This window comes from Nyctereutes procyonoides, unplaced genomic scaffold (assembly GCF_905146905.1).
Source record: "Nyctereutes procyonoides isolate TBG_1078 unplaced genomic scaffold, NYPRO_anot_genome, whole genome shotgun sequence".
NCBI classification, from domain to species: Eukaryota; Metazoa; Chordata; class Mammalia; order Carnivora; family Canidae; genus Nyctereutes; species Nyctereutes procyonoides.
The window spans coordinates 7,856,191-7,881,418 of NW_026575128.1; the positions used below are offsets into that span (position 1 = coordinate 7,856,191).

At 53.7% G+C, this 25,228-nt stretch overlaps 1 protein-coding gene across 1 annotated transcript in view; it reads left to right on the forward strand.

Annotated features, from left to right (window-relative positions):
* Positions 1–25,228, forward strand: part of CSMD2 (CUB and Sushi multiple domains 2) — a 437,017-nt gene that overhangs the window by 25,490 nt on the left and 386,299 nt on the right. The window contains 1 exon segment of the mRNA XM_055341473.1: positions 15,466–15,578. Coding sequence (XP_055197448.1) covers positions 15,466–15,578 — 113 coding nt within the window.

A 25,228-nucleotide genomic window follows, 5' to 3' on the forward strand; every position in this document is an offset into this window, starting at 1 on the left:
GAGCGGCCCATGCTCGCAATGCTTCATTTCCTCTTGGGAGTCAAATACATCCACGCTTGTTATATTCTTCTCTAGGTCTTCTGAGGTTTTTGGTAGATTCTTAGTTTTATTTATTTATTTATTTATTTATTTATTTATTATTTATTATTTTTTAAAAGATTTCATTTATTTATTTATGAGAGATACACAGAGAGGCAGAGACACAGGCAGAGGGAGCAGTAGGCTCCATGCAGGGAGCCCAACCGGGGACTCGATCCCGGGTCCCCAGGATCATGCCCAGGGCTGAAGGCAGCGCTAAACCGCTGAGCCACCCGGGCTGCCCAGATTGTTAGTTTTAGCAATGATTTAGGAAAATAAAAGCAGTTAGCAGGTAAACAAAGCCCCACAGAGAGAGACCGGAATCATCATCTCCTCCCTGTGAACACTGGTCCTGAGAAAGTATCCCAAGGGCTCGTGAGCTTTCTTGGCACCGAGTTACACAGTCCGCATCGGCCTCGAGCTCCAGGAATGTTCGGGTCTAGGGTCCAAGGACACAGCTTACCCTTTGTGCAGATCCTCTGGATTAAGTCAGAGAGGACCTTTTGGATTTGGGCCTCGGTCACACCAGCCACAGGTTGACCAGCGCGCCCTCCGTGTTTGTTCCCCTACAAGACATTAAAAATCACGGCGCTCAGTGCAAGGCAGTTTCCTGGATTAGGTCTCGGAACGGAGACAACATTTGCGGAAAACCCGGTGAAATCAAAATAAAGGCTGTAGTTTGGTTAATAGTAAAATGCCAGCGTGCGTCTCTTCATTTTGTCCAGCTACCATGGTTACGCAAGATGCTCACATCAGGAGAAATTGAGTGAAAAGTATACAGTAATTCTCTGTGCCGTCTTTGTGACTTTTCTATGAATCACAAATTATTCCAAACTAAGGAATTTATATAAAAATCACAGTGGAGGGGATCCCTGGGGGGCGCAGCGGTTTAGCGCCTGCCTTTGGCCCAGGGCGCGATCCTGGAGTCCCAGGATGGAGTCCCGCTTCAGGCTCCCGGCATGGAGCCTGCTTCCCCCTCCTCCTGTGTGTCTCCCTCTCTCTCTCTATGTCTATCATAAATAAATAAATCTTAAAAAAAAAAACAGACTTTCTAAAAAAAAAAAATCACAGTGGACAGAGGAGGATGGAGAACTGGCTTCTGTCACAAAGCCCTATTCCCAGGTGACCTCTGTACGTGGCTGTTGAGCCGGGAGAGAATCAGTGATTGTGATAATGTCCAGCCTACCTTTCCTCTTCCATGTGTGTGTAAATGCTTCGTTGAAACCGGAATATTCCATTCCCGTCACGTTTTCCTGATCCTTCCCCCCCCCCCCAGTGACTCTTTTTGAAACGGAATGGCGGTGATGCTCATGCACTTTGCAGAGAGCATGTCACTTGGTCAAAAGACGCACCAGAGGGATCCCTGGGTGGTGCAGCGGTTTGGCGCCTGCCTTCCGCCCAAGACGTGATCCTGGAGACCCGGGATCGAATCCCATGTCAGGCTCCCGGTGCATGGAGCCTGCTTCTCCCTCTGCCTGTGTCTCTGCCTCTCTCTCTCTCTCTCTGTATGACTATCGTAAATAAATAAATAATTAATTTAAAAAAAAAAAAAGACGCACCAGAGGTTGCCTTGGAATGGCACGGCTTCTTCATGCATTTTAAGAAGCTTGGGTTCTAATGTCGTATTCTCACTTGCCTCTTGGGAAATTCCTAGAGCCGTGCAGACTCGTTTTCCTGAAGAGAAAGAGACGGGAAGAGGGCTTCGAGGACAGCAGAGCCCAGCAACGAATGAAAAGGGACTCATGTTGGCTCCCTACGCGTGCCACTAAATTTTAACCTTCTTTTGGAGATTTCTTGCCTCCACGTTGCTTGGAGAGACCGAGAATGGACTAATGAGGAGTCAGTCACCCATGGAAGTCACCACAGGAAGACCCAGAGATAGCGGGGACCTTTCAGTCTTTCTTAGACGGGAGACACGGCAAATTGTCCTCGTTCTAATTGTCCCTGCTGATTAATGAGGTCACTTACGGTATCGGTTATTATCCTGCCAAGAGAATGTGTATCAGACTGAAACAAATGCCTGTGAACTTACTTATTCTATTAAAAAATAAAGTAACGAGAGATGATTAACGGTGTGTGCTCTGGGAGCAGCCGCGGGGAGGGTCAGTCAGGAGAGAAAGGTGGACGTGAGCCTTTCCGAGCAGGGATCTAGAAAGGCTTTTGTTTGAAAGTAGCTTCTACTGACCCTCTTCCTTTCAACACCACTTCTGGGGGAGCCGCCTAGACTCCGTGTCTCCACTTCCTTCCTTCCCGTGAGCAGCTTACCCCACTGTGACCCAATTTCAGCCCTACCCCTCCGCATGGATCCGCCCTGGAAAAAGTCACCACTGCTCCCTGCCGTGTCCGTTGGCGCCTCACAAGGAGTCACCATCACTGACCTCTTTCTTCTGGAAACACTGTCTTTTCCTAATTCCTCTGACACCACCAACTCCCCATTCATTCAACGTCCCACATGTTTATTGAGCACCTACTGTGTGCTAGGCATTGGACACATACAGGTAACCGAGATGACGGTTCTTGTTCTGAGTGGAGCTTACGTTCAAGCAGAGGAGGGGAGAGAACAGACAAGTACGTGCACATCAACAAGACATTCAGTGTTAGGAGGGCAGCGGGGCTGAGTGGCCGGTAAGCGTGAAGGCCCAGCAACACCCTCCCAGCGCTCTGTGGACGCCACACTCCATCCCTTCACGTGGCAGTCCCTCAAATCCTGCCATGGTCTCCAGGGCTTCTGTCTCTTTTGTGTCCTTTTGCCGCTGTAGATGTGGGCCAGACCTTGGGGATCAGGGATTGGGCTGGCTTAGTCCCTGCTTTGCACCAAAGACAACCGAAGATGTCATCCAGGGGGTGAAACCCAGGTCCAAATACAAGCTGACCATTGTCTAGTTCTGAGGCTTCAGGCAAAGAGATGGGACCCAGGGACAAGACAGCCGTTCTGAGCTCAGGACCACTGACTACCCCTCAGAGTTGTGCAATATGGTGACCCAAAAGCCAAACTAGAGTTAGAGATTCTGACAGACACGGGGGAAAAGAGCCTGAGAGATTGCCTGGACCACCTGCAAAGACCCCAGGTGACCAAGCTGGCTCACTGCCCCTGTGGCTCAGGCCTGTCGGGTCCCCGGCCGAGGGCTCAGGGAAGGGCCCTTTACTATTAGCTGCACCTGTCATGGGAGGCCACGCTGGGTCAAGGTTTTCCAGGATCCCCTGAAAGCAAATAAAGTCTGCATCTGCTAGAAGGCTGAGCAGCCTCCAGAAAAATCCTCTCTCTTGGGGAGACTGGTAATTAAGCAGTCATGGCAAACACGGGGAGGAAGAACAGCTGGTTGTATCCATTTGTTCTCCTGTCATTGGTTGGAGAACAGTTTCATAAATTACACGTGGGGTTGGATTTTGTCTTTCCTCTGCTCATGCCATCCCCTTTGCTGGAAATGACCTCCCTGTTCTCCTGCTGCCCTCTGTCCGTGCCCTTTGGATGATTGGCTAACAACGTGCCCTTTTAGATCCGCTCAGGCTGATGACGTTCAGTTCCCTGGGCACGTCGCTGCCACCAAACTTACTGTGTTGCATTATCATTGTGTCTTCATCAGTAATGCGATTAATTATCAGCTCCTACTGTGTGCCTGGCGCTGATCTCTAATGCTGGGCATAGGCCGGGAGACCAGAGGGATCAAAATCTCTGTCCTCATGGAATTCACAGGCGAATGGGAAAGATGGGTTTAATAAATAATGATTAATCCAATATGCAGTATGTCAGATGGTGACAGGAAATGTAGAACCGAGAGATTGGGAGCCGGAAGTGGGGGGGGGAGCAGGGAGGGTTGCAATTTTAAATAGAATGGTCATTGAAGACCTTTGGCCAAAAGGTGATACAGGAGGAAAATAACCTGGAGAGGAAATGGGACAGCTGGGAAAAGCTGAAGGAACAGCAGGTGCAAAGGCTCTGAGATGGAAACTTGGCAGCTGTGTTCAGGAAGCAGTAAGGAGGCCATCCTGGCTGGAACGAGTGAGCAGGGGAGACCATTTGGTGAGAAGAGAGAGGGAATGGGAGAAGGTGGTGATGGCAGATGTTTGCCCAAGGCCTTTGGGTTCGTTAGGAAGCCTTGGGCTTTATCCCAAATCCAGAAGAAGTTTAAGCAGAGAAGTGACGTAATCCGACTTAAAATGGTCATGCCAGCTGCCGTGTTGAGAATGGTCTGGAGGGGGCAAGAGGGAAATGGGGAGACCAGTTGGGGAGTTACTGCAATCGCCGTGGCAAGAGAGAGATGGCGGTGGGGCGAACCAAGATGGTGGCAATGAAGGTGATGAGATGTGGCTAAATTTCTGGATAAATTAAAAGAAGTTTCCACTTCAGGGGGCGGACTTCTTGAGGGCCTGGTCCGTGTCTTACACGTTCCTATCGTCGGAGCCAATCCTAGTATGTGACATTTACCAGGGCACGCAGTTAATACTTGTTGAATGAGTGACTGATGAGAGATAATGTTTAAACGTCAATAATAGGAATAAGTCAACCCCCGTTCTCTGTTGCGGAAGCGGAGTAGGTCATGGGGCAAATCCTGGGAAACAGCCACCTACAGCTTCCAAGCTTTTGCCATAAAGAAGGCTCCTCGTAGATGTGTTGGACCAAGAAGCATGGGCATGCTGGCTTCCGGTGCGTGTGTCCATTTTTCTTGCTGTAGGACTTCTCAGACTCTTGTCACACACAGCTTCCCAGCATTTCTTAGTTTGAAGCGCCGTAAAGCGCTTCAGTTATTTTTCCATGGGTAAAATGGGTGAGCTCCGTGGGTAAAAGAAATGCCTATCAGCTCTACTTCTTAAGTAGTTAGGCCCACACGGCTACAGAAGCATTTACACCCAAATAATTTTATAGCTGTCTAGAAAAATAATAAATGTAAATCGAAAGGAACAAATCTAATATTTCATCCCTAAGTGATCACCATCACTTACTCATGGAAGGTGTGTGCTTGTTGGGATCACACAGCTTCTCAAACCTTGGAATCGGATTGGACACCACCAACCTCCTATCCTGTTCCACGCGGATTTTCACACAGCACCTGCTTCATATCACACCAACCACCAAACACCGCGAAGATACGATGTCACCCGCCGGGATGTAGCTTCATGTTGAAACAACGAACTGCTTTGAGCTAATACTCCATGTGTCCAACAGATATTGGGTGTCGTAGATTCCCTTGAGGATTTAGAACACTCCGCACTGCTCTTACACGTTTCCTTCCAGCATGCCACGACACACGGTCTGGGAACCACGGCGCTACATTGTGTGTAGCACTTCCCAAAATTATTTGCACATTTTCTCAGGCGAATCTCCTAACGTAACGCTGGGTACAGCACAAAGAGAAAGTACCCAAGACTCCTTCCTGCGGAGTCAGAAGCTGCAGTTCTGTGGGGAATATGCCCGGGTATTGACAGAGTGAGCGTGTTAGCATTTGCATTCTGAGCATACAGTGCTGCTTCCTTATTTTTAGCTGTGAGCCTGTGAGGACTCCAGGCCTTGCTCCTGAGCCTACGTGCGTCCTAGACAGCGTGTCTGGAGGTGGGATGCCTCGCACTGCTCCCACCCAGCCTTGCTCAGGGCGGGTTACTGGCCTTCCCAAAATGGATGTACATGTGCAGCCAAAGGTGGAGGTTTGTAAAGCCAGTGGACGTCTTCTGGATGGACTGAGACACTTTAGAGAAGACCTCTTGGAATTTCTCAGCACATATCTGGCTAATGCCACGTCCTGCTCAGAAACAGGGATTTATTGCAAGGATCCCCAATGCTGGGACAGCTCAAGAACCGTCTCTGCAGTTGTTTGGTTGCTGTGGGTTCCAGGGCCTCTGCGACCAGGAGTGTCTGTGATCTCGTGGCCAATGTAGCAACGGCCTGGACTCTGTGCCCTGTGTGCTCTAGGCATTCCATTTCCCAGAGAGTGTTCCACGGGACCCCCGCCCACAGGATCCTCTAAGGGAAAACAAGAGCTTGCGACATAGATACTTAAAAGCACAGAAAACCCTTTTTTTTAAGTTTCCCAGTCTTAGAAGCTCTTGATGCAATGCAAATGGGAATTACCAGAGAGAACCCGTGTCTGTACGGGTGTATGTGTGTGTCTCCGTATTGTGTGATCATGACTAATGTCCATCAATTACCTGCAAATTACTAGACAGTGCCTGTAATGATAGTTCTGTTTTTAGCTTTAATGGTTTATGTATCTAACTAGTGGCTGCTGTCTGGAGTAAGGCTGCTGGCAAATCAAAACACTATTTGCCAAGCCTGTCAGTGTGACAAATGTTGCTTGCATTTACTCTTTTATTCCCAAGGTCAATTGACATGTCATTTTTTATATCACTGTTTGACGTGCTAAGAGCCTTCAATGAGAGCCATCCAATAAAGGCTCAATTTGCTATATTACTGTTTATTCCTGGATAATTCTCTATTAGTTGGGCTCTTTAAGTTTCAGGGAAGTGACGTGTGTGGATCACCCTCAGAAATAGGGATTTATCACAAGGATCTCCAGGTCTTAGGACAGCACAGGGACCCTCTCCTTGGCCTGTTGGTCACCCTGGCTTTCAGGGATTCTCAGATGAGAAACGTCGACAGCTTCCCGACCATTGTAGTGACAGCACGGAGTTCATGACTTCCCTTCTCTGGGCATCTAGTTTCCTGGAGGATTTCCCACAGAACACCAGCCCATACGCTGCTCTAAGAATAAAAGGGTCTCTGGTGCAATGGGTTAGGAGCTCTTGGCATCATCTATCCCTGCCTTGCAAGTTTGCTCTTCACTTATTAAATGCTTTCACAAGCACTTTTCATTTTTATTTTCTCTAAACTCCCTTGCTTAATTTTATTTAACCCAGCGTCTTCCAATTCTGTTAAACTGACAAACACCCTGCAGTATCCTTTGAAGAATAGTCCAGTATTTGTACTCTGCAGACGGATCTGGTTGTGTTCATTTGTCACCCTCTGTGCTGGGGGCCGGGGAGGAGGTCCCTGCAACCACTGTCGGCATCCACGATGTGCTCCGAGGACTCGCAGGATGCTGCGTGTCGCTGTCCTTGCGGCTCTGATCTGTCACAGTGGAGGCTGCGGAGCCAAACGGATGTGGGAAACCAGGCACGGGATGAAGTCTGGGGCAAACCTGGCACTGGAATGGAGTCCTTTCCCAGTGGGTTCACACAGAACGCACTTAATTTCCCCAACAAGGAACTGTGATGATGCGTGTGAAATGCCGCCACCAGGGAGGCCCATTGGAGACTGAGGGCCTGGACTTTTTATACTGGGAGCAGGTGACATAGGCACTGTCTGCCTGGCATGGACCAAAGTTCCCGACTTCCAGAGGGCAGGCAGGGGTTTAGCACGAACTGTAATGTTCCTACAGGTAGTTTAGGCGACCCTTCCCAGTTCTGGGAACCATGGGGACACTCCTGAAATCCAGGTCCAGCAACAGCCGAGGGCTGACCCTATAAGCTGGCCTCCCCACAATGAAAACCAGGCCTTTGCTGCGAACTCTCTGGTGTTGAACATTCATTCGTTTTGTATTTGCCTTAATCAGCTCGGCTGCTGTAACCAAAGTCCCATAGCCTGGGTGGCTTGTGAACGGCAGAGGCTTGTTTCCACGGTTCTGGAGACTGGCCGGCAAGGTCAGGTGCCAGGACGCGTGGATCGGGTGAGTGCTGTCTTCCGGGCCGCCGACCACCAGCCTGTCCTGGTGCCCTCCCCGGCGGACGGCGGGGGTCCCCGTCAAGTACCCCACACAACAGGGCACCACCCTCACCACCCAGTCACCTCCCGAAGGCCCCACATCCTCATTAGCACGCACGGTGCGGGGGGGTTGAGTTTCAATATAAGAATCTGGGGGAGTCAGTTGATGACACCGTCGTGTTGAGTGTGTGCACTCCCCTGGGGACGAAGAGGAAGGGGTCAGCCAGCCCTTGCCTTCGAGAGGCTTAACATCAAGAAGGAAAGACAGATACGTCCCAGGTAATTCGACAAGAAAATCAAGCCGTTGCAGTTGGAATGAATATTGCAAAGGAAGAAGCAAGTGCTCAGTCCTCTGAGAACATTGGTCCAGGATCCCTGTGCCCTTCCTCAAAGGAGGTAACGTTCAAACTGAGACCTGAGAAGCTGGTGGGAGATGGTAGGTCGGGGGGTGGCAGCCTGGGTGGCTGAGGGGTGAGGGCGGTGCATGCTGCTCTAGGGGCAGCAGGTGCAAAGGCCCTGGGGTGGGAAGAGACACAGTGCATTGAAGAGAAGCGCGCAGGCCAGAGCGGGTGGAGGGGATGGAGATGTGAGCTGAGGCAGAGAGAAGGGCAGGCCCAGCGATGCCAGGACCCGGCCTGAGCTGCATCACCCCGGGGGGCAGCCTGGCGGTGTCCTGCTCGGGAGCCCTCACACCCCTGCCTCCGCTTGAGGCAGGCAGCGCTGGTTGCGGCAGCGTCCGCCCCCGTCCTCAGGAGGCCGCCTGTGCTCCCTTCTCCCCGGAACCTGCCTAAAAACAAGGTGTCCCTGCAGGACGGTCGTCACCCCACCCGTCGGCCTCATCGCCCTGCAGGGTCATAAAGGCCATAAAGGCCACGTTTTCAAACGCGGTGGTAACAGGCAGCCCTCACGTCGCGGGCTTTCATGCACAAAAGCTGCTGTCATGCCCGCACTGCACGTTCCGGAGCAGTGTCCAGGCCGGGCCGGTGGGTCCTGGGCGCCCACCGCCCTCCCATGAGGCGCTGGCAGAGGCGGCGCCGTGGGCAGGCCTGCCGAGGGCCAGGCGGGAAGGTGCCCCCGCCCCGCGCATCCGGGGAGGAGCAGGGACTCCACGGGGACCCCGGGGGATGCGACGGTCCCTGAACACAGCTCCTGGAGCCACTCACCTAAGGGACACTTGAGCTGGGATTTGAACACTGGGTAGGAACCCGGAGGCCTGTGGGAGCAGCGTGTGGGGGCCCCGTGGCGTCTCAGGAAGTGAGGCTGGAGGATGTGGGGAGGGGGACGCTTCATCACGCACAGTGTGGTGCACTCCTGGGACCTCGCTTCGGGCCGCTCTGTGGTCGCTCTCCAGCTCTGGGCGGGCCGCGCCCCGTGACCGTGGCTCGCTCGGCCCAGGAGGACGGCCGGGCCCTGTGGCCACAGGACACAGCCTGTGGCTCCCGGGGGGCCTGGTCGTGACCCCACCAATGGTGGGGAACCGTCGGGCGGGTTCAGCGCTGGGACCCCAGGAAGCCTGGGGCACCAGCGTCACTGCTTCCACGGCCTGGGACCTGGGGCAGGGGCAGAGCAAAGGTCCTTGAGACATGGGGCCCTTTGTTGGGGCAGAGGCTTGGCTGCGCCGCCTGTTGGCCAAAGGTCGTCTCCTTTGGGGCACGTCGTCCTGGAGCCAGGTGTGGGGGGGCAACAGTGGGGATGCCTGCCCTGCTCGAAGTCCTCTCACCTGGTCCCGGGGAGTCTGCGTCCTCACTCCTCTCACTGCGGCGCCTACAGTCACAGATGAATGCGGGGAGTCTGGAGGTTGCATTTGCTGCTTCTGACACGCGACCGCGTGATCCCTCCTGGCTGTGAGGTCATCGGCTCGGTTCCAAGGTAGTCAATTCGGGGGGGATCCAGGCTTCCGTGTCACCCCGCATCCATGTGCTCAAGGAATCCCATGCCTTACAGCTCACCCACCAAGTGCGGGAGCCACTGGCGGACTGCGGCGGCTCTGGATCCGGCTGGAGGCCCGTCCAGGGTGCAGGCCGTAGGACCGCAGCTGTCACAGTGCAGACTCCCCACGCCCGGCTCCGGCCCACGGGATGGCAAGAAGTGAGGGACTGGGAGTCGGGGCAGGTGGAGGGGTCGCGGGGAGCTAGGCCGGGGCATCGCCCCTCAAGGCCCACCTGCTGGGCCGGGCGCTGGCCCCAGATCACTGGGTGGGGGCAGCCTCGGGGAAGGGGGGGCCAGCGGGAAGCTGCCCGTGGTTGAAGGAAGGTCTCCGCAGCCTGGTGGGCCCCCCAAGATGTCCCTGCCGGGCCTAGTGGGGGGGGCGCAGGTTGCCCCTGCTGTGGCTTGGCCTGTGTGTGGGGCCAGGTGACCAGATCCACCCACAGAGGGGTGTGGCTCCGAGAGGACAGCTGGATGCTTCAGCGCCAGGGTCCTCGGCAGACGGGACCCGCAAGTCTGGGGCAAGGGCACCTGGCACACGCGGGGACAGGACCCGCCGTACTGCAAGGCTGTGTGTGCCGCGGGGGCGCAGGGAGGGGCCCAGCCACCCCCGGAGGAGCTCAGCTCAGGAGTGGGGGCTCAGGTGAGCCGCGGCATCATTTTGAGGACTTCACGTGCGGAAGCCGTGAGGGATCGAGGAAGGTGGACGGGGTGGTGCAGACGTTCCGCGGACCTGTGGACCCTTCCCCCCCCCCCCACGTCCGGGGTCGCCATAGTAACACCGCAGGCCCAGGAGCCTGACATCCGCGCGGGGGTGCGCGACCTCCTTGGCCGCTGCCTCGCACCTGTGCCTTGATGCCACCTGCGACCAGGACACAGACCGGGTCATCGCCTCAGACGTCTCCCTCCCGTGTCGCCCCACTTCTCTCCCTCTCCCTCCCCTTGGCAACCACAGAGCTTTTCTCGTCTCTTTCACGTCATTCCGAGAACCCGGGGTAAATGGAATATCTGGTATGTCAGCTCCTTCCGTCCTTCCTTCCTCCTTTTGATTTTTCTTTTTTCCTTCTTTCTCTTTCTTTTCTTTTCTTTCTTTCTTTCTTTCTTTCTTTCTTTCTTTCTTTCTTTCTTTCTTTCTTTCTTTCTTTCTTTTCTTCCTTCCTTCCTTCCTTCTTAGGGAGCACACATATGCCCGTGAGTGGTGGGGACAGGGGCACAGGGAGAGGGCGAAGGGGAGTCTTAGGCAGGCTCCACACGTAGCGTGGAGGCAGCCTTGGCACTCGATCCCAGGACCCCGAGATCATGACCTGAACCGAAATCAAGAGTCGGACACTCAACCGGCTGAGCCCCCAGGAGCCTCTGGAGTGTCATCTTCTGAGATGAGCTGTTTCGTCACGCAGCATAACGGCCTTGAGATCCATCCAAATCGTACCAATAGCCCATTCCGTTTTATCACTGAGTGGTGTTCCGAGGTGCCCAGTCGCTGCGGGACAGGAAACGGTGTCAGTTATCACCCGTGCAGGACACTTTGGTCATTTCCAATTGTTGGTTATTACCAAGAAAAAATGCTACGGAGACACCCGGGGCTCATAGTTGAGCGTCTGCCTTGGGCCCAGGGCGTGACCCCGGGGTCCTGCGATCGAGAGTCCCATGTCGGGCTCCCTGCAAGGAGCCTGCTTCTCCCTCTGCCTGTGTCTCTGCCTCTCTCTGTATCTCTCATGAATAATTTTTAAAAAAATCTTTAAAGAAAAAAAGAAAAGCTATGAATGGTTTGTGAGGACACACATTTCCATTTCTTTGGGATAAATGTCCAGGAGTATAGTTGTATGATCAGTGTGTATGTGTGTTGGCTTTTTTTTTTTTTTTTTAAGAAACCGCCTGTTTCCAGAGTGTCCATACCGTCTTACATCCTCCCAGCAATGTCTGGGAGATGCAGTTGTGCTGTGTCACTGCCAGTATTTGGTGTTGTCACGATTTTTATTTGATCTGTTCTAATGGTGTGTAGCATGAGTAGCTCGCTGTGGTCTCACTTTGCATCTCCCCAACGGCCAGGGATGTCGAACATTTCTCATACGCTCGTTTGCCGTTCTAGTGTCTTTAGTAAGATGTCGCTTTGTGTCCTCTGCTGATTTTCTAATTGGCTTATTAGATCCTTGACTCATTGTCCGTCCCTAGGGAAAAGCATTCAGTATTTCACCATCAAGTGTGAGGTTAGCTGCGGGATCTCTGTAGACGTTCTTTATCAAACTCAGGAGATTTCTTTCTATCCTTCTTTCTCTGATAGTTTTTTTTTTCCCTCCATCGTGAATGAGCATTGAATTTTTTCAGGTGCTTTTTTATATCAGTTTTTATAGTCATTTACTACTTTGGGCCTGGTAACATGGTGAACTTAATGATCGATTTTCAAATATTGAACTTGGAATTTTCAAGTATTTTCAAATATTGCATCCTCGGAATAAACCCCACTTGGTTGTGCTGTGTGATTATTTTACTATAGTGCCAAGTTCTCTTTGCTGATAATTTTTAAGGACTTTTGTGGTTATATTCATGTGGGATGTGGTCTTTCGTCCTATTGATTTGGACTGACTTTGGTTTTGGTATCGGTAATATTGATCTCATACAGTGAGTTTGGAAATGTTCCTTCTTTTCTCTATTTTCTGGAAGAGGTTGTGTAGAATTGGTGTTACTTCTCCTTTACATGCTTGTTAGAACTCCCTAGTGAAACCATCTGGGCCGGTGTGTACCGTTTTGGGGATTTTTTAAATTACTAGTTCAATTTCCTTAATAGTAATAAGACTTTTTCAAATGATCTCCCTCATATTGGGGAGCTTACAGCAGTTTGCACTTTTCAAGGATCAGGTCCATTTCATTTAATTTGTCAAGTGCATGTGTATAATCTGTAGTATTTCCTTATCATTTTTCTGGTAGCTGCAGGATCTGTTTTCCATAACCTTTGCCAAATCTGGACATTTGCCAACCTGAGAGGTGAAAAATGAGCCTTAAGGATTTAGTTTGCATGTTTTTTATATTAAGTAGGTGGATCATTTTCCTGTTTTTATTTGTGTCCTTTTTTCCTTTTTCCTTGTTTACCTTTTGCATAATTTGTAATGTTCTTTATAGATCATGATTGCTCCACCCTCTTCTTATCTCCTCAGTTTGTATTTTTTTTCTCCTTTTTTATTTTTTTTGCAGCTTCTTCTGCTTTGCTACATGCTTTTAATTTTCACATAATTAAATTGATCAATATTTTCCTTTAACACTTCTAGGGTTTCGTGCTGTATCCATCAGTAATTAATTGAGAGAGAAAGAACCCAAATCAAACTAGCTTGAGCAAAAAAAATAAATAAATAAAAGGGAAAAAGGTAGGAAGAACAAATGGATGGATGGATGGAAAGTAGGACGGAAAGAAGGAAGCAAGCAAACAAGAGAAAGAACGTTGGCTCACGTACTGGGCACCGCAGTCTCTGCGTGGCTGGATCGAGGATCTCAGCTCTGGGCCATCAGGGTTCGGCCTCTCTCCCGTCACCCTCAGCTTTGTCTGTACCGGGTGGGACATCATTTTGTAGAGCAGCGAGGCTCTGGGTAATGATAAAAAGGCTGCAGACAGTCCCAAGCTCACATTCTAATGATTTAGGATCCCGAACGAAAAGACTCTTGCAATCTGTATATCATCCTGTGGAAGGACTCAGAGTGACCCTGCTTGGGTTATGTGCCCTCCTTCTTCTCCCTGCCTTGAGCCCGTCCATAAAGATGAGGGATGTGCCGTGCTGGGTCACGTGCCCCGTTCTGTAGCAGGTGAGCAGGTGTGCTGTCCCGTGCAGTGACAGCTCCCTAGAAGAATGATGGGAGCCAAAGGTGTCCTTTAAACATGTCACTCTTAGGAAGACCTTCCCCAGCACGAGATGTTTACATTTTTTTAAAAAAGTGTTTTTTTTTCTCTAATATGTGTGGTTTCACTATTTTACATCTAGATTTTTGATGTTAGAAAGTGAATGAGGCAGAGACAGAAAGCCAGGGGTCGGGGAGAGGAGAGCATGTGGGTGATGCAGGAATCTTTTGCTCTTCTCCTGGGGGAGAACATGACCTTGAAACTTACTGGGTCACCTGCTTCACACTCTTATCACGTTCCTCTCTGTTCCTCAAGTTTGCATTGAGTTAACACGAATCTTGTAAGGTTTAGGATGGTGGGAAGGGCAAGGGCTTCATCCAGCACAGGGCTTTTCATGGTTGGAATCAACACATATCTGATTCAACTTGGCTGAACCCTGGTGCTCATGACTCCAGGGGACACCTGGGCATCCAGGTGTTATTAGGGCAACGTGCTCACAACCCCAGGGGACACCTGGGCATCCAGGTGTTATTAGGGCAATGTGCTCACGGCCCCAGGGGACACCTGGGCATCCAGTGTTATGGCACTGCTCACGACCCGGGCATCGTGTTATTAGGGCAACGTGCTCACGACCCCAGGGGACACCGGGCATCCAGGTGTTATTAGGGCAACGTGCTCACGACCCCAGGGGGCACCTGGGCATCCACGTGTTATTAGGGCAACGTGCTCACGACCCGGGCACCAGGGGGACACGCTCCAGGGACACCTGGCATCCAGGTGTTATTAGGGCAACATGCTCACGGCTCCAGGGGGCACCTGGGCATCCAGGTGTTATTAGGGCAACGTGCTCACAACTCCAGGGGACACCTGGGCATCCAGGTATTATTAGGGCAATGGGAGCAATAGAGCAGGATCCGGAGCACCATCGGTATCCCAAACTACCTGAAAAAAAAGGGTAAAGGTAAACCTGGAGTTCCCTCGCAGAGCCCTGACGGGGGTGTGGGAGCCAAATGAGCCCCAGGTAGGAGACAAAGGACCCAGGCAGACCGGGGACTGGCCGCCTCACTACCTCCTGTGTACTCAGGTCACCTGTGGGGGGCCCAGCCGCGGACACCTGCTCTCGTGAAACATTTTCCCAAGTGTTGAGTGAAAGCTTAGTTATTTAATCTTTTTAACGTGGAAGAATCTTTTACAAATGATTCTCTGGAGCTGAAAACATATTCTCTCAGTTTCAACAATTCCTTCTGTTTCACCTCAGTTTCTTTTTCTTCACTGAACTCACAGGAAAAAAAATGTTTTTAAGCATTTTAGTTTTAAAAGCGTGTACAGGTTGATCCCATTTGTATGCAATAATTTCATTGATGATGATCCCATCTATTGATCCCTCCGTGGCTCTTTGTATGTCAGCTGTCAAGAGCGATTATTTCTAGATTGCGCTGGTTTTTTTTTATTGCTTTCATCTTTTAAAAATAATAAGCACTTATCATTTCTATAAAAGTAGTAGACTCATTCCTTTTAAAGAATAAAGCCCATGATGAGAAGTATCCACCGTCCGCTGCTTACAGTTGGGCGTATTTTCATCAGTATCCAAGGAAGGGTTGTCTGTTGGCAACTGATAGCAGTGCATTTGTGGCGAGGTCCACTTGGAGGCACAGAGGGCCTCGGCCAGGAAGGGCAGGGGTGGGGGAGGATTCCCAGAGAGGAGAGAAGAGAAGTCCGTGAGGCGGGTCACCAGGTCGGAGCATGGCCTGTGGCTTTAGGGGAGTGGCCTCCACATGCCTGTGACTGCTCCATCTCCCCTTTGTCTTGGGACACCTTGCACCTGCCCCTGCCTATGTGCCTAAGTCAGCCTTGTGCATCCAGCAGGTGCTCAATAAATGCTTCACGGATGCTCATTTCCAAGGGGATCGTTCTCCCTAAATGGCACCTCTTTGTCTTTCAGGCTCACAGGCTTCCAGCTGCCAGCCACCATCGTCAGCGCCGCCGCCACCCTCTCTCTGCGCCTCATCAGTGACTACGCAGTCAGCGCGCAGGGCTTCCACGCCAGCTATGAAGGTAGGTGCTTCCGGGCCAGGCCGTGGAGGCCTGGCGCATGAGGTCGCGGCAGCCCCAGGCGCACCCCAGCTGCAGGGACGGGGTGCCCCAGATGCGGAGCTGCTGCCGGTTCTAACGAGGCTGCTCACTAACCAGTAACTAGGTTACCTAAACCGTCGGTGCCGTGTTCCCAGGAAACTGGAAATTGAAATCAGAGCCCCGCTGCCGTAATTTATCCTGAGGCCTGGTGACATCCTCCCTTTCTGTCCCCTAAGTGCATTTTGTTGTGTTTTTATTTTTTTTTAATTCTGTTTTCTCCTGGGCTTTATTGTATAAGGTATCTCTGCTTGGTGCTGGAAATAAGAGAGAGAGAGCGTAAGTGAAAGAAATAAAATCAGTATCTGAAAAACATTTCTCCTCGATATGGTGACTGCAGAGGCTCGGAGTTAGATCCTTCCGAGAAGAACGATCCGTTTTTCCTTAATAACACAGATTAGGGTTTCTTGGTTTGAATTATGCAAATAATTTCCACTTCTCTCAGCTTGTTTAAATATGGTGTTGGCATTCAAATTAACACTAATATCTTCAGATTATATACTATTATTATTATGAGCTTTATTATATTAGTTCAGAAGGTGGCACTTCTAGATCTCTGTCATTTCCCTAGGAAATTTACATCTCATTAATAGGTAATTATGCTGCTCTTGGCTAAGCCCACACTGCTATTTTGTGTCGAGATCATTAATAGGCATAATTTAAGACCGTTAATGATAATTAATAACAGTAATGACATAACACCCTGGTAGAGCATGCCAGTTATTTGAAAGCTTTCTTATCTCCAAGAACTTGAAGGATAAGTGATGCTCTTTTGAATGGAGCTGTGGCAGTATGGAAACAGGACCTCTGTCCTGGCGAGACAGCAAGTCCTCCTTCCTTGGCAATCCACCCCTGGTAGTTGGGGGGTAGGGGACAGAGTTGGATGCTTTAACCTGAGCGTTTCAGGACTCCTGAGAGTTCTCAGTTATTTTTAACTAAAGGTTCCTGAGAAGGTTCCAGAGAAAATTCTGCATGCCTTCCACTGAGGGCTCCTGACATAACCACAGTCCCCTTCAGCTGAGGGCTCCTGACATAACCACGGGTCCCCTTCCACTGAGGGCTCCTGACATAACCACAGTCCCCTTCAGCTGAGGGCTCCTGACATAACCACGGGTCCCCTTCACCTGAGGGCTCCTGACATAACCACTGGTCCCCTTCAGCTGAGGGCTCCTGACATAACCACGGTCACATTCAGCTGAGGGCTCCTGACATAACCACGGGTCCCCTTCACCTGAGGGCTCCTGACATAACCACGGGTCCCCTTCACCTGAGGGCTCCTGACATAACCACGGTCACCTTCCACTGAGGGCTCCTGACATAACCACGGGTCCCCTTCAGCTGAGGGCTCCTGACATAACCACGGGTCCCCTTCAGCTGAGGGCTCCTGACATAATCACGGTCACATTCAGCTGAGGGCTCCTGACATAACCACGGTCCCCTTCAGCTGAGGGCTCCTGAGATAACCACAGTCACCTTCACCTGAGGGCTCCTGACTTAACCACGGTCACCTTCCGCTGAGGGCTCCTGACATAACCACGGTCCCCTTCAGCTGAGGGCTCCTGACATAACCACAGTCCCCTTCCTCTGAGGGCTCCTGACCTAACCACAGTCACCTTCTGCTGAGGGCTCCAGATCCAACCATGGTCACCTTCACCTGAGGGCTCCTGACCTAACCAGGCATGTACTGCATCCTTGGAGTCGAGCTCCTGCCACAGAGACCACATGGCTGCAAAATCTAAAATATTTACTCTGGCCCTTTATAGAAAATGTTTGGTGACCGTTTGCCTAGAGCTGTGATATCCACTGTGGTCACCATTAGCCACGTGGAAACGCTTATGTTTAATGTACTCAAAGTTAAATGAAATTTAAAACTCCGTTTTGCAGCCACATTAGCTTCATACCCAGTGCTCGGGGGGCACCTGTGGAGACTGTATTGGACTGTGCAGACGGAGAGTGCTTCCACTGTGCAGGGCATTGTCTGGGCCCGAGTGTCCATCCCATTCACGGGGGTCTGCAATTCAAACAGGTTGTAACATAGTAGGGCAGGGTGGGGGCTGACGGGTGCCTCCTCCGCCTGCCTGGCTGGAGGACGTGGCCCAGGAGGCTCAGCATTCTGCTGTAGGACCCATGTGCCAGACCAAGGGCCTGCCCTCGCCAGCCATGTGCGCTGTCCCTGGTGGCCAGAGGACAAAGCCTGGCAGGCGAGGCCAGCACAGCCTGGACGTGCTACCCCGGCACCGAGCCCAACAAGCCCAGGCAGCCCCGCTGACCTGGCCGAGGCCTGGACCGGGGGCCACGTGTGCCTCCAGGAAGGCGTGACTTGCGGCGACTTCCGGAACACCCGAAGTTGGGGGACTGGGATGGGGGCCACGGTGGGAGGAGCCAGTGGGGGCGGCCACTTCGGGGACAGACCACCTGCTACATGTGTTCACTGCTGGGGCCGGGGCGTCTCTCACCGGGCTAATGGATGGAGGAGGAGGAGGACCCCGAAGGTTTGGCCTCCTGGGAGGAAGGTCACCACACCGCAGAGTGCACTTAGCCATTTGTGGGGTGCAGACGGCCACCGGACAGGCTCTGCCCCTAGCCACGGTGCCCCCAGCCAGGCCTGCCCCCTTGCCCCGCTCAGGATCCCGCTGTGCCCCCTTAGAAGGACTTGGCCTGTCTGGGGAGCTCCCCGTGGCTGTGGCCCCGAGAGTGCATGGAAGCGAGTCCGTCTCCTCGGCCCCGCAGAGTGGGAAGTGCAAAGAAGGGGCCCAGCACGTGGGGCCTTCGGGGAAGGGAGAAGCAGGTGCGGAGTGTGCTGGGCAGCTGCCGCTTCAAGGGAAGGATCCTGGAGGCCAGGCGTCTAACCCTGGGCCCACAGAAGATGCTTGGTGTGTAATCCCCGTAGCCCAGGGGCAAGGAATCCACTGTATTAAGCGCTGACTGTATGCCAGGCACTTGACGTGCAATATCTGCCTTAATCCCCGTGGTTGCGCAGACAGACACCAGCCCCGTCCTACAGATGCCGGAGCTGCGGGCACCTCGGGAGGTCTGTGTTCAGCTCCAGAGAGGTGGCGGCCGGGGGTCTTTCCGTGGCTCCTCGGGCACGAAGGACTAACTCACGTGCGCCGCGCTCCCTGGGGCGGGCGGGCCGGAGAGCGGAGGCTCCATTTCATGGGTGGGTGGACGGAGCCAAGTCAGAGGCGGGGGGGCCATGGGAGGCCTCCAGGTGGGGGGGGGTATCCCAGGGAGGCGACAAGACGTGTGTCCAGAGTCTCTCAGCTGGAGTTGCCACAGAAACTGCGGGACGCCCAGTTGATCTGAATTTTCAATTGTTCAGACTAAAAACGCGACTTTTAAAGTCTAAGTCTGTCCCAAATTTTCCGTGGGATAGACTTATGCTGAAAACATGTCCCTGATCTTCTGAAATTCAAGTTTAAACAGAGCGTCCTGTATGTTCATCTGCCAGCTCCATCTGGCTGCCGTGTTGTCTGCGCTGAGTCCCCAGGGGTCGCCACCCCGTCCCTGCCCTCCCGCGAAGGCCACATCTGCCCCCGCGGTGAGCATGCTGGAGGACAGCTCGGCACGGGCACGCGGGCACCTGCACACGAGCGCATCTGCAGGCGAGCTGTAGGTTCAGATCTGTGCTGTGCTAGACGAGGACGGTGCTTCTCCGTGGGGGTGCAAGTAGCCCGCCTGGTTGGTCATCGGCAACGCGTGTCAGCAAGGGGGCCGCCGTGGTCTGCGTGCCTCTCAGTTACTTAAGTGGTCTCTTCCATGAACACTCAGGCAAGGAACATTCTTGTACGTACAACTGAAACCCTCATCCCATCCCCTTCGTAGAATGAGCTCTTGGAGGTGCAGTCGCCAGGCCAGGGAGTGCGTGGGCTGTGTGTGTGCAAGCGTGATTCCCCAGTGTTCCTGGAAGGGCTGAGCTGACACACGCCCCCACCAGCCCACGCCAGGGCCCCGCCCTCCACGCCTTGCTGGTGAGTTTGAAATCAGCTTCATGGATTAAAGTGGATTAAAAAAAAAATGAGATCTTGCGGGTTGTTATAATTTCCCGTCTCTTTGATGACCGGGGACGCTGAGCAGCCGTTGTCACTCCCTGGCCTTTTGTGGATCGTGTTGTGAATTGCCTGTCCCTGCCTCTGCCCATTTTCCTCTGGAGGTGTTAATACTTTTTCTTATCTCTTTTTTTTTTGCAAGTGGTTTTTGCATCTGAGAGATAAGAAAGGTACAGGCTGCCTTTGGATGTGCGGGAGTTTTGATTTTTACGCCAACGCCGACTTTAAATTAAAAAGTTTACTCTTATGATGGACCTTGGGCGTCCTGTCGGGAAAGGCCTTTCCATGTCGTGATCAGATACGTGCTCGTTGAATTGTTGGCCTTATTCTTTTAGGGTTCTGTTTTTACACGTCATTTCTAAGCCCGTTGGAGTTCAGTTGTGTTGGCTTTGGTTTCTTGGTGGCTCTCTGTGTCCCGACGACCCTCCGCGGCTCTGTCCTGTGTCCCCTTCCTCAAGGGTGCACAAGGTCCCTGCTTCTCGGTGTGTCCCTAGCGTGACTCTCCCCGACAGGTCAATCTTGTCCTTGACATTACTTCTCCCAGCCCAGCTGCCGGCGCTCGCCCTCTCCACGCCCAGCTCCCGGCCACCGCATGGGGTTGTGCTGTCAGTTCCAGGCTCATCAGACTCATCAGCGGGTACACAGGAGTCATAAGCGGATCAGAAACGTCAGTTAGATGAGGATCTCTGCAGCTTTTAAGGCCCGATCCTGGTTGCACCTTTGTGCTTTAGGACCATTAACCCTGAGTCGTCAGGCTGACACTTTGGGGAGTGAGAACCCAGCCCCACGTGCTGGGGCTCATCCGTCAGGCCTGTTTAACCACCTACAGCTGAAAGCAGCTATTCCTGCTCAGCGGAACCTGTCATCCTGGGATCTCACTCTCCAAATATAGGAGACTTCTGCCGAAATCAGGCCTGTTGGGCAGCCCCGGGGGCTCAGCGGTTTAGCGCCGCCATCGGCCCGGGGCATGACCCTGGAGACCTGAGATCGAGTCCCACGTCGGGCTCCCTGCATGAAGCCTGCTTCTCCCTCTGCCTGTGTCTCTGCCTCTCTCTCTCTCCTTCTCCATGTCTCTCATTAATAAATAAATAAAATCTTTAAAAAAAAAAAAAGAAATCAGGCCCGTTCTCCTTCAACTTAGCATCTCCGCGGGATCTAGAAGGATGAAGGGCCCTTCTTCTTGCCAGTTCCCTGGTGACTGTCAAGGGGAGAGGTGGCGTCACACCCTGATGAAGACCTCAGGCCAGGGTTCACACGTCTCCAAAATTAAATCCTGTCCCCCCGCTGACTTGCTGCGTGACCTCGGGGAGCGACTCCGTGTCCCTGAGCTCTGCCCTCGCCATCTGTAAAATCAGGGCAAAGAATACGCTCCACGGGGTTGTGAAGGCTGGGGACGAGAACGCACAAGCCACACCGCGTGCTCAGGACCAGGCCCTGGCAAAGTATCCCTGCTCCCTAAACACCCGATTAGGGCAGTCACCCTCGTGCTAACTTCACTTGCCCGGGGTTATTGGGGAGGTGGAAGGAGAGAGAATGCCATCGCCGGGGGTCACCATCCCAGGTCTACCCCAGTCCCTGGCTCCTGACTTTGCCCCAAACCCTCAGCCCAGCTGTTCAGGGTGCGTCTAACCCACAAACAGAACGTGGCCTGTCTGGGGAAGGAGCAGAGTGTCGTCCATGACCGTGAGCCCCAGCACTCCTGAGAGGGTGTCCAATGGACGGGGACAAGGCCCTGGGCCCTGCCGCCCAGCCGACCAGAGCCGCCCAGGTCCCACCCAGGAACTTGGTCTTCTTTATTATTTTTTTTAAAGATTTTTTTTCTTTAAATAATTTATTTATTCGTGAGAGAATCAGAGAGAGAGAGAGAGAGAGAGGCAGAGACCCAGGCAGAAGGAGAAGCAGGCTCCATGCAGGGAGCCTGACGTGGGATTCGATCCCGGGTCTCCAGGATCACGCCCTGGGCTGAAGGTGGCGCTAAACCGCTGAGCCCCCCGGGCTGCCCTAAAAAAAACGATTTTATTTATTTATTTGAGAGAAAGAAAAGGAGAGCATGCACAAGCAGGGGGAGGGGGAGAAGGAGAGAGAGAAGCAGACTCCACCCAAGCCCCCCCACCAGAGCAGTGAGCCCTCCATGGGGCTCGATCCCGGGACCCGGAGATCAGGACCTGACCTGAGCCCAAGGCAGACGCGTACCCGACGGAGCCTCCCAGGCACCCCGGGAACTTAGTCTTTTCATGGCCTCTGCTCTTTATGTCAGAGAGGTTGGCTCCAGAGCTAACAGTGCCAGTAACCCGTCCAGCGGGCCCTCGGTGTGGGAGGTGGGAGCCCCGGACTTGAAAGCTGTGACCATCCTTGCACACGCACTGTGCATGCTCACACACTCGCACGCACACACCATTTCTCCGTGTTTCCTTTCATCTCACTCAGACGCCCTGAAGCCCACCCATCACCCACCTGAAAAACAGCCCAGTGGGGCTGACTCCACACAGGAAGCCGACTGTAGAGGCCCTTTCTTTCACCGAGCTAATACTCGTTGAGTGCCTACTGTGTGCAGTTGCGGACGTCCCACCAGGCCCCACCTTGGCGGCCACAACACGCCCCGGCCCCATCCACCCGTCCTCCCAAAGGGCAGCAGAACCGGGGAAGAAGAGGATGCACCCAGTGGAGCACCTTGGTGCGTGGTCACTACCAGCGGTGGGACGGACACGTGTGCAGGGGACAGAAGGACAAGCTGGAGCTCCCTGTGGGCACGGGACCAGGAGAGGCAGGTTTGGAGCACGCGTCAGGACAGAGCACGCCTCCCTGGCTTTTGGAGGTGGGAGCAGGGTCGAAGGTGCCCACGACACCGAGCGCGCAGGGTCCAGCCGGGGCGCCCTCCTGGTTTCTTTCCTTCCTGTTATAGGCCCCCCATTTCCCATCTCCCGGTCTCTGCGTCTCAGACAATTGCCTCGTTCTACAGGGGCTCCCCAATTCTGGGACATCACGCAGACATTTCAGACCTGGACTAATGGAAGCAGTTCGACTATACATACACTCTCCTCTGAATATCCAATTTGCACTCTGCCATCCAGGCCTCCCGAGTCCAGAACAGCAGGCCCGGCGCGGCCTCCCCTCGGGTGGGAGGTGATGAACGTCCATCTCCTGTGCCCGGGAGCCACGGGGTGTGCTTCCTGGATGAACCTGCTCCGCTTCCCATGGCCCTGCCTTGGGAGTTGGAGAACATTCCTTTTAATCAGTACTGTGGAGTAGCAGATTAATACGTAGAGATGTGACATTTGAGACAAATTGGGCGGCACTTCTCAATAAGTGGGGAGTCAGGATGAATGTCCTATCATGTCCTCAGTAATCCCACAAACGGTTCATCACGCGCTGCGATATTTGCCCCCTTTGGGGAACGAGGATTAACATGATTCGACGATGACATCGTACCAAAGTGCGGCCTGACCGCACCCCCATCAGCATCCTGGAGGACGGCAGCGAGGGCAGGAGCCCGTCAGGCGGCCGCCGCACCTGCAGGAGAGGTGTGCCCTGCCCTTTAAGGCCCTGCGCCCGCCCCGTCCCCGTCCGTTCCAGGTGTTGACTGCACACCCGCTCTGTGCCGGGTCTCAGGCCTTGGGAACATGAGGCAGGGAGAGGAGGCCCCAGCTCTGAGGAGCTCCGAGACGTGAGTTTCACGGGAGGCGTCGGGGCAGAGGAGCAGGGCTCAGAATGAGGTGGGTGCAAACCCTGGCTCACCCTGAGCACCTCCCAACCTCCCCGAGCTGATGCTTTGCAAAAGAGAGACCGTAAGGGCCTCCTCCAGGGATTGGAACGAGGCCTGAAGGAGTCGACGCGGGCAGCCCGCCCGGCCCAGGGTCTCTGGTCCCTAAACACCAGCTCCCCCACCGCGTGGAGAAAACGGCTCTCCTGCCTGGTTGAGTCCCCGCTGCAGGACCCCGGGCAAGGCCCCGAACCTCTTCGCTCCCTCCTGCACATTCGCACGAGGGGACACCACCGCGTGAGCGTGCTGGCCTAGCGGGTGGAGGACAGGCTGGGGGTTAGTTCTCATCACACCTCTGGTCTGGGCACTCAGCTGAACGACCGCCTGGGGGCCTCGCCTTGGAGGAGCCCGCAGTCAGAGTGACTCTGTCCGACCAAAGATTCAGAGAATCCTTAGACGCATGGGTGAAGGACCTGGGGGGCTTTTGCCCTAAGCCCCCTGCTTGTTTCCAGCGGGGAGAACAGACTCCTCACGTGGACCCCAGCCCCACCTCCACCCCCTTCTTCCTCTGGCCCCGCTGGCTTTGGGCCCGTCTCTGTCTCGCCCTCATTCCTCAGACTCCTCACCCACTTCCCCCACCCGGCGCTCGGCTCTTCCCATCTCTGCTCGACCCAGATCCACGGGCCGCCCGCGGTGCAGACGGCCTCCCGGCCCCGCGTCTGTCTCCTCCCACCCCATGCACGCTCCTGCCTTTCTCGTTCCTCCTTTGCCTCGTCTGTACTCACGTGTGCTGCTGGACAGCGGGACGCACAGGGGGGCACCCAGCTCACCCAGCTCACGAGCTCAGGTGTGGAGGGACCATCAGCCCCCAGCCCAGCCGCCTGGTAGCTGGTGTGGGACTTGACCTCCCCTGTCCGAGGAGGACAGCCGTAATCCCTTCTCCGGGCTCTTCTCGCTCAGAACAAAGGAGGCAGTACATGTTGGGAGCTCCCGACGGGCTCAAAAGGCCGACGTGGGGACTGTCGTCGTCAAGACTGACAGCTGTGCCCGGCCCGGGGGCTGACACGCGGTGGACCCACCTGAACGATGACTTAACAAGGGGGAGTTGGCCGGTGGTCACCTTGCCTGGTGAGAAGACCCCGACGAGCAGAGAGGTGGGCTCGGGGTACCTGGGACCCTTCCCCGTTGAACGCGAGCTGCCATCTGTTCCGACAGAGCCGATTAAAGCCTGACGTGCTATTGACTATAAGACACATCACGACTTCAGAGACATTAGAATATGGAAAAACGGGTGCCCTGGAACCGATGAGATACGGCGATTCCCTGATGGCTGTTGGCCACCTCGGGCTCGCCGGTGCTGGGCTGGTCCTCTTGACGTCTTCTCCGACCCGGGACTCAGGGTGGTCTGAGCTCTTCCCGTTCAGCATTCAGGTGGCGGCTCTCTTGGCCACGTGACCACCTCTTAATTTATTCTCTTGGCTCCGAGTCTCATTACTTCTCAATTTTCTGCATTGAACTCTATTTAACACCTATTAGCACAGGTCTTCAGTTGATAGACGCCCTTTTCGCGGGAGGCAGCAGGATGCCCGGTCTTGACCTCCCTCCCATGTCAGATCCCGAGGCAGGTGAGCCCATTAAACCCAAACGTGGCTCATCTTGGGCCCTGGGCAGCCCACAGCCAGCCCCTCCCACCGTGACACCATGGGGGGCGGTGTGAATGTGGTTTCCCCCATCTAGATGGGACGGGCTGCCTCTCAGCCTCGTCCTGGCAGAGATGAGCTGCACGCACACCTGTCTGCCTCCTGGGGCCTGGGTCAGCCGAGGGC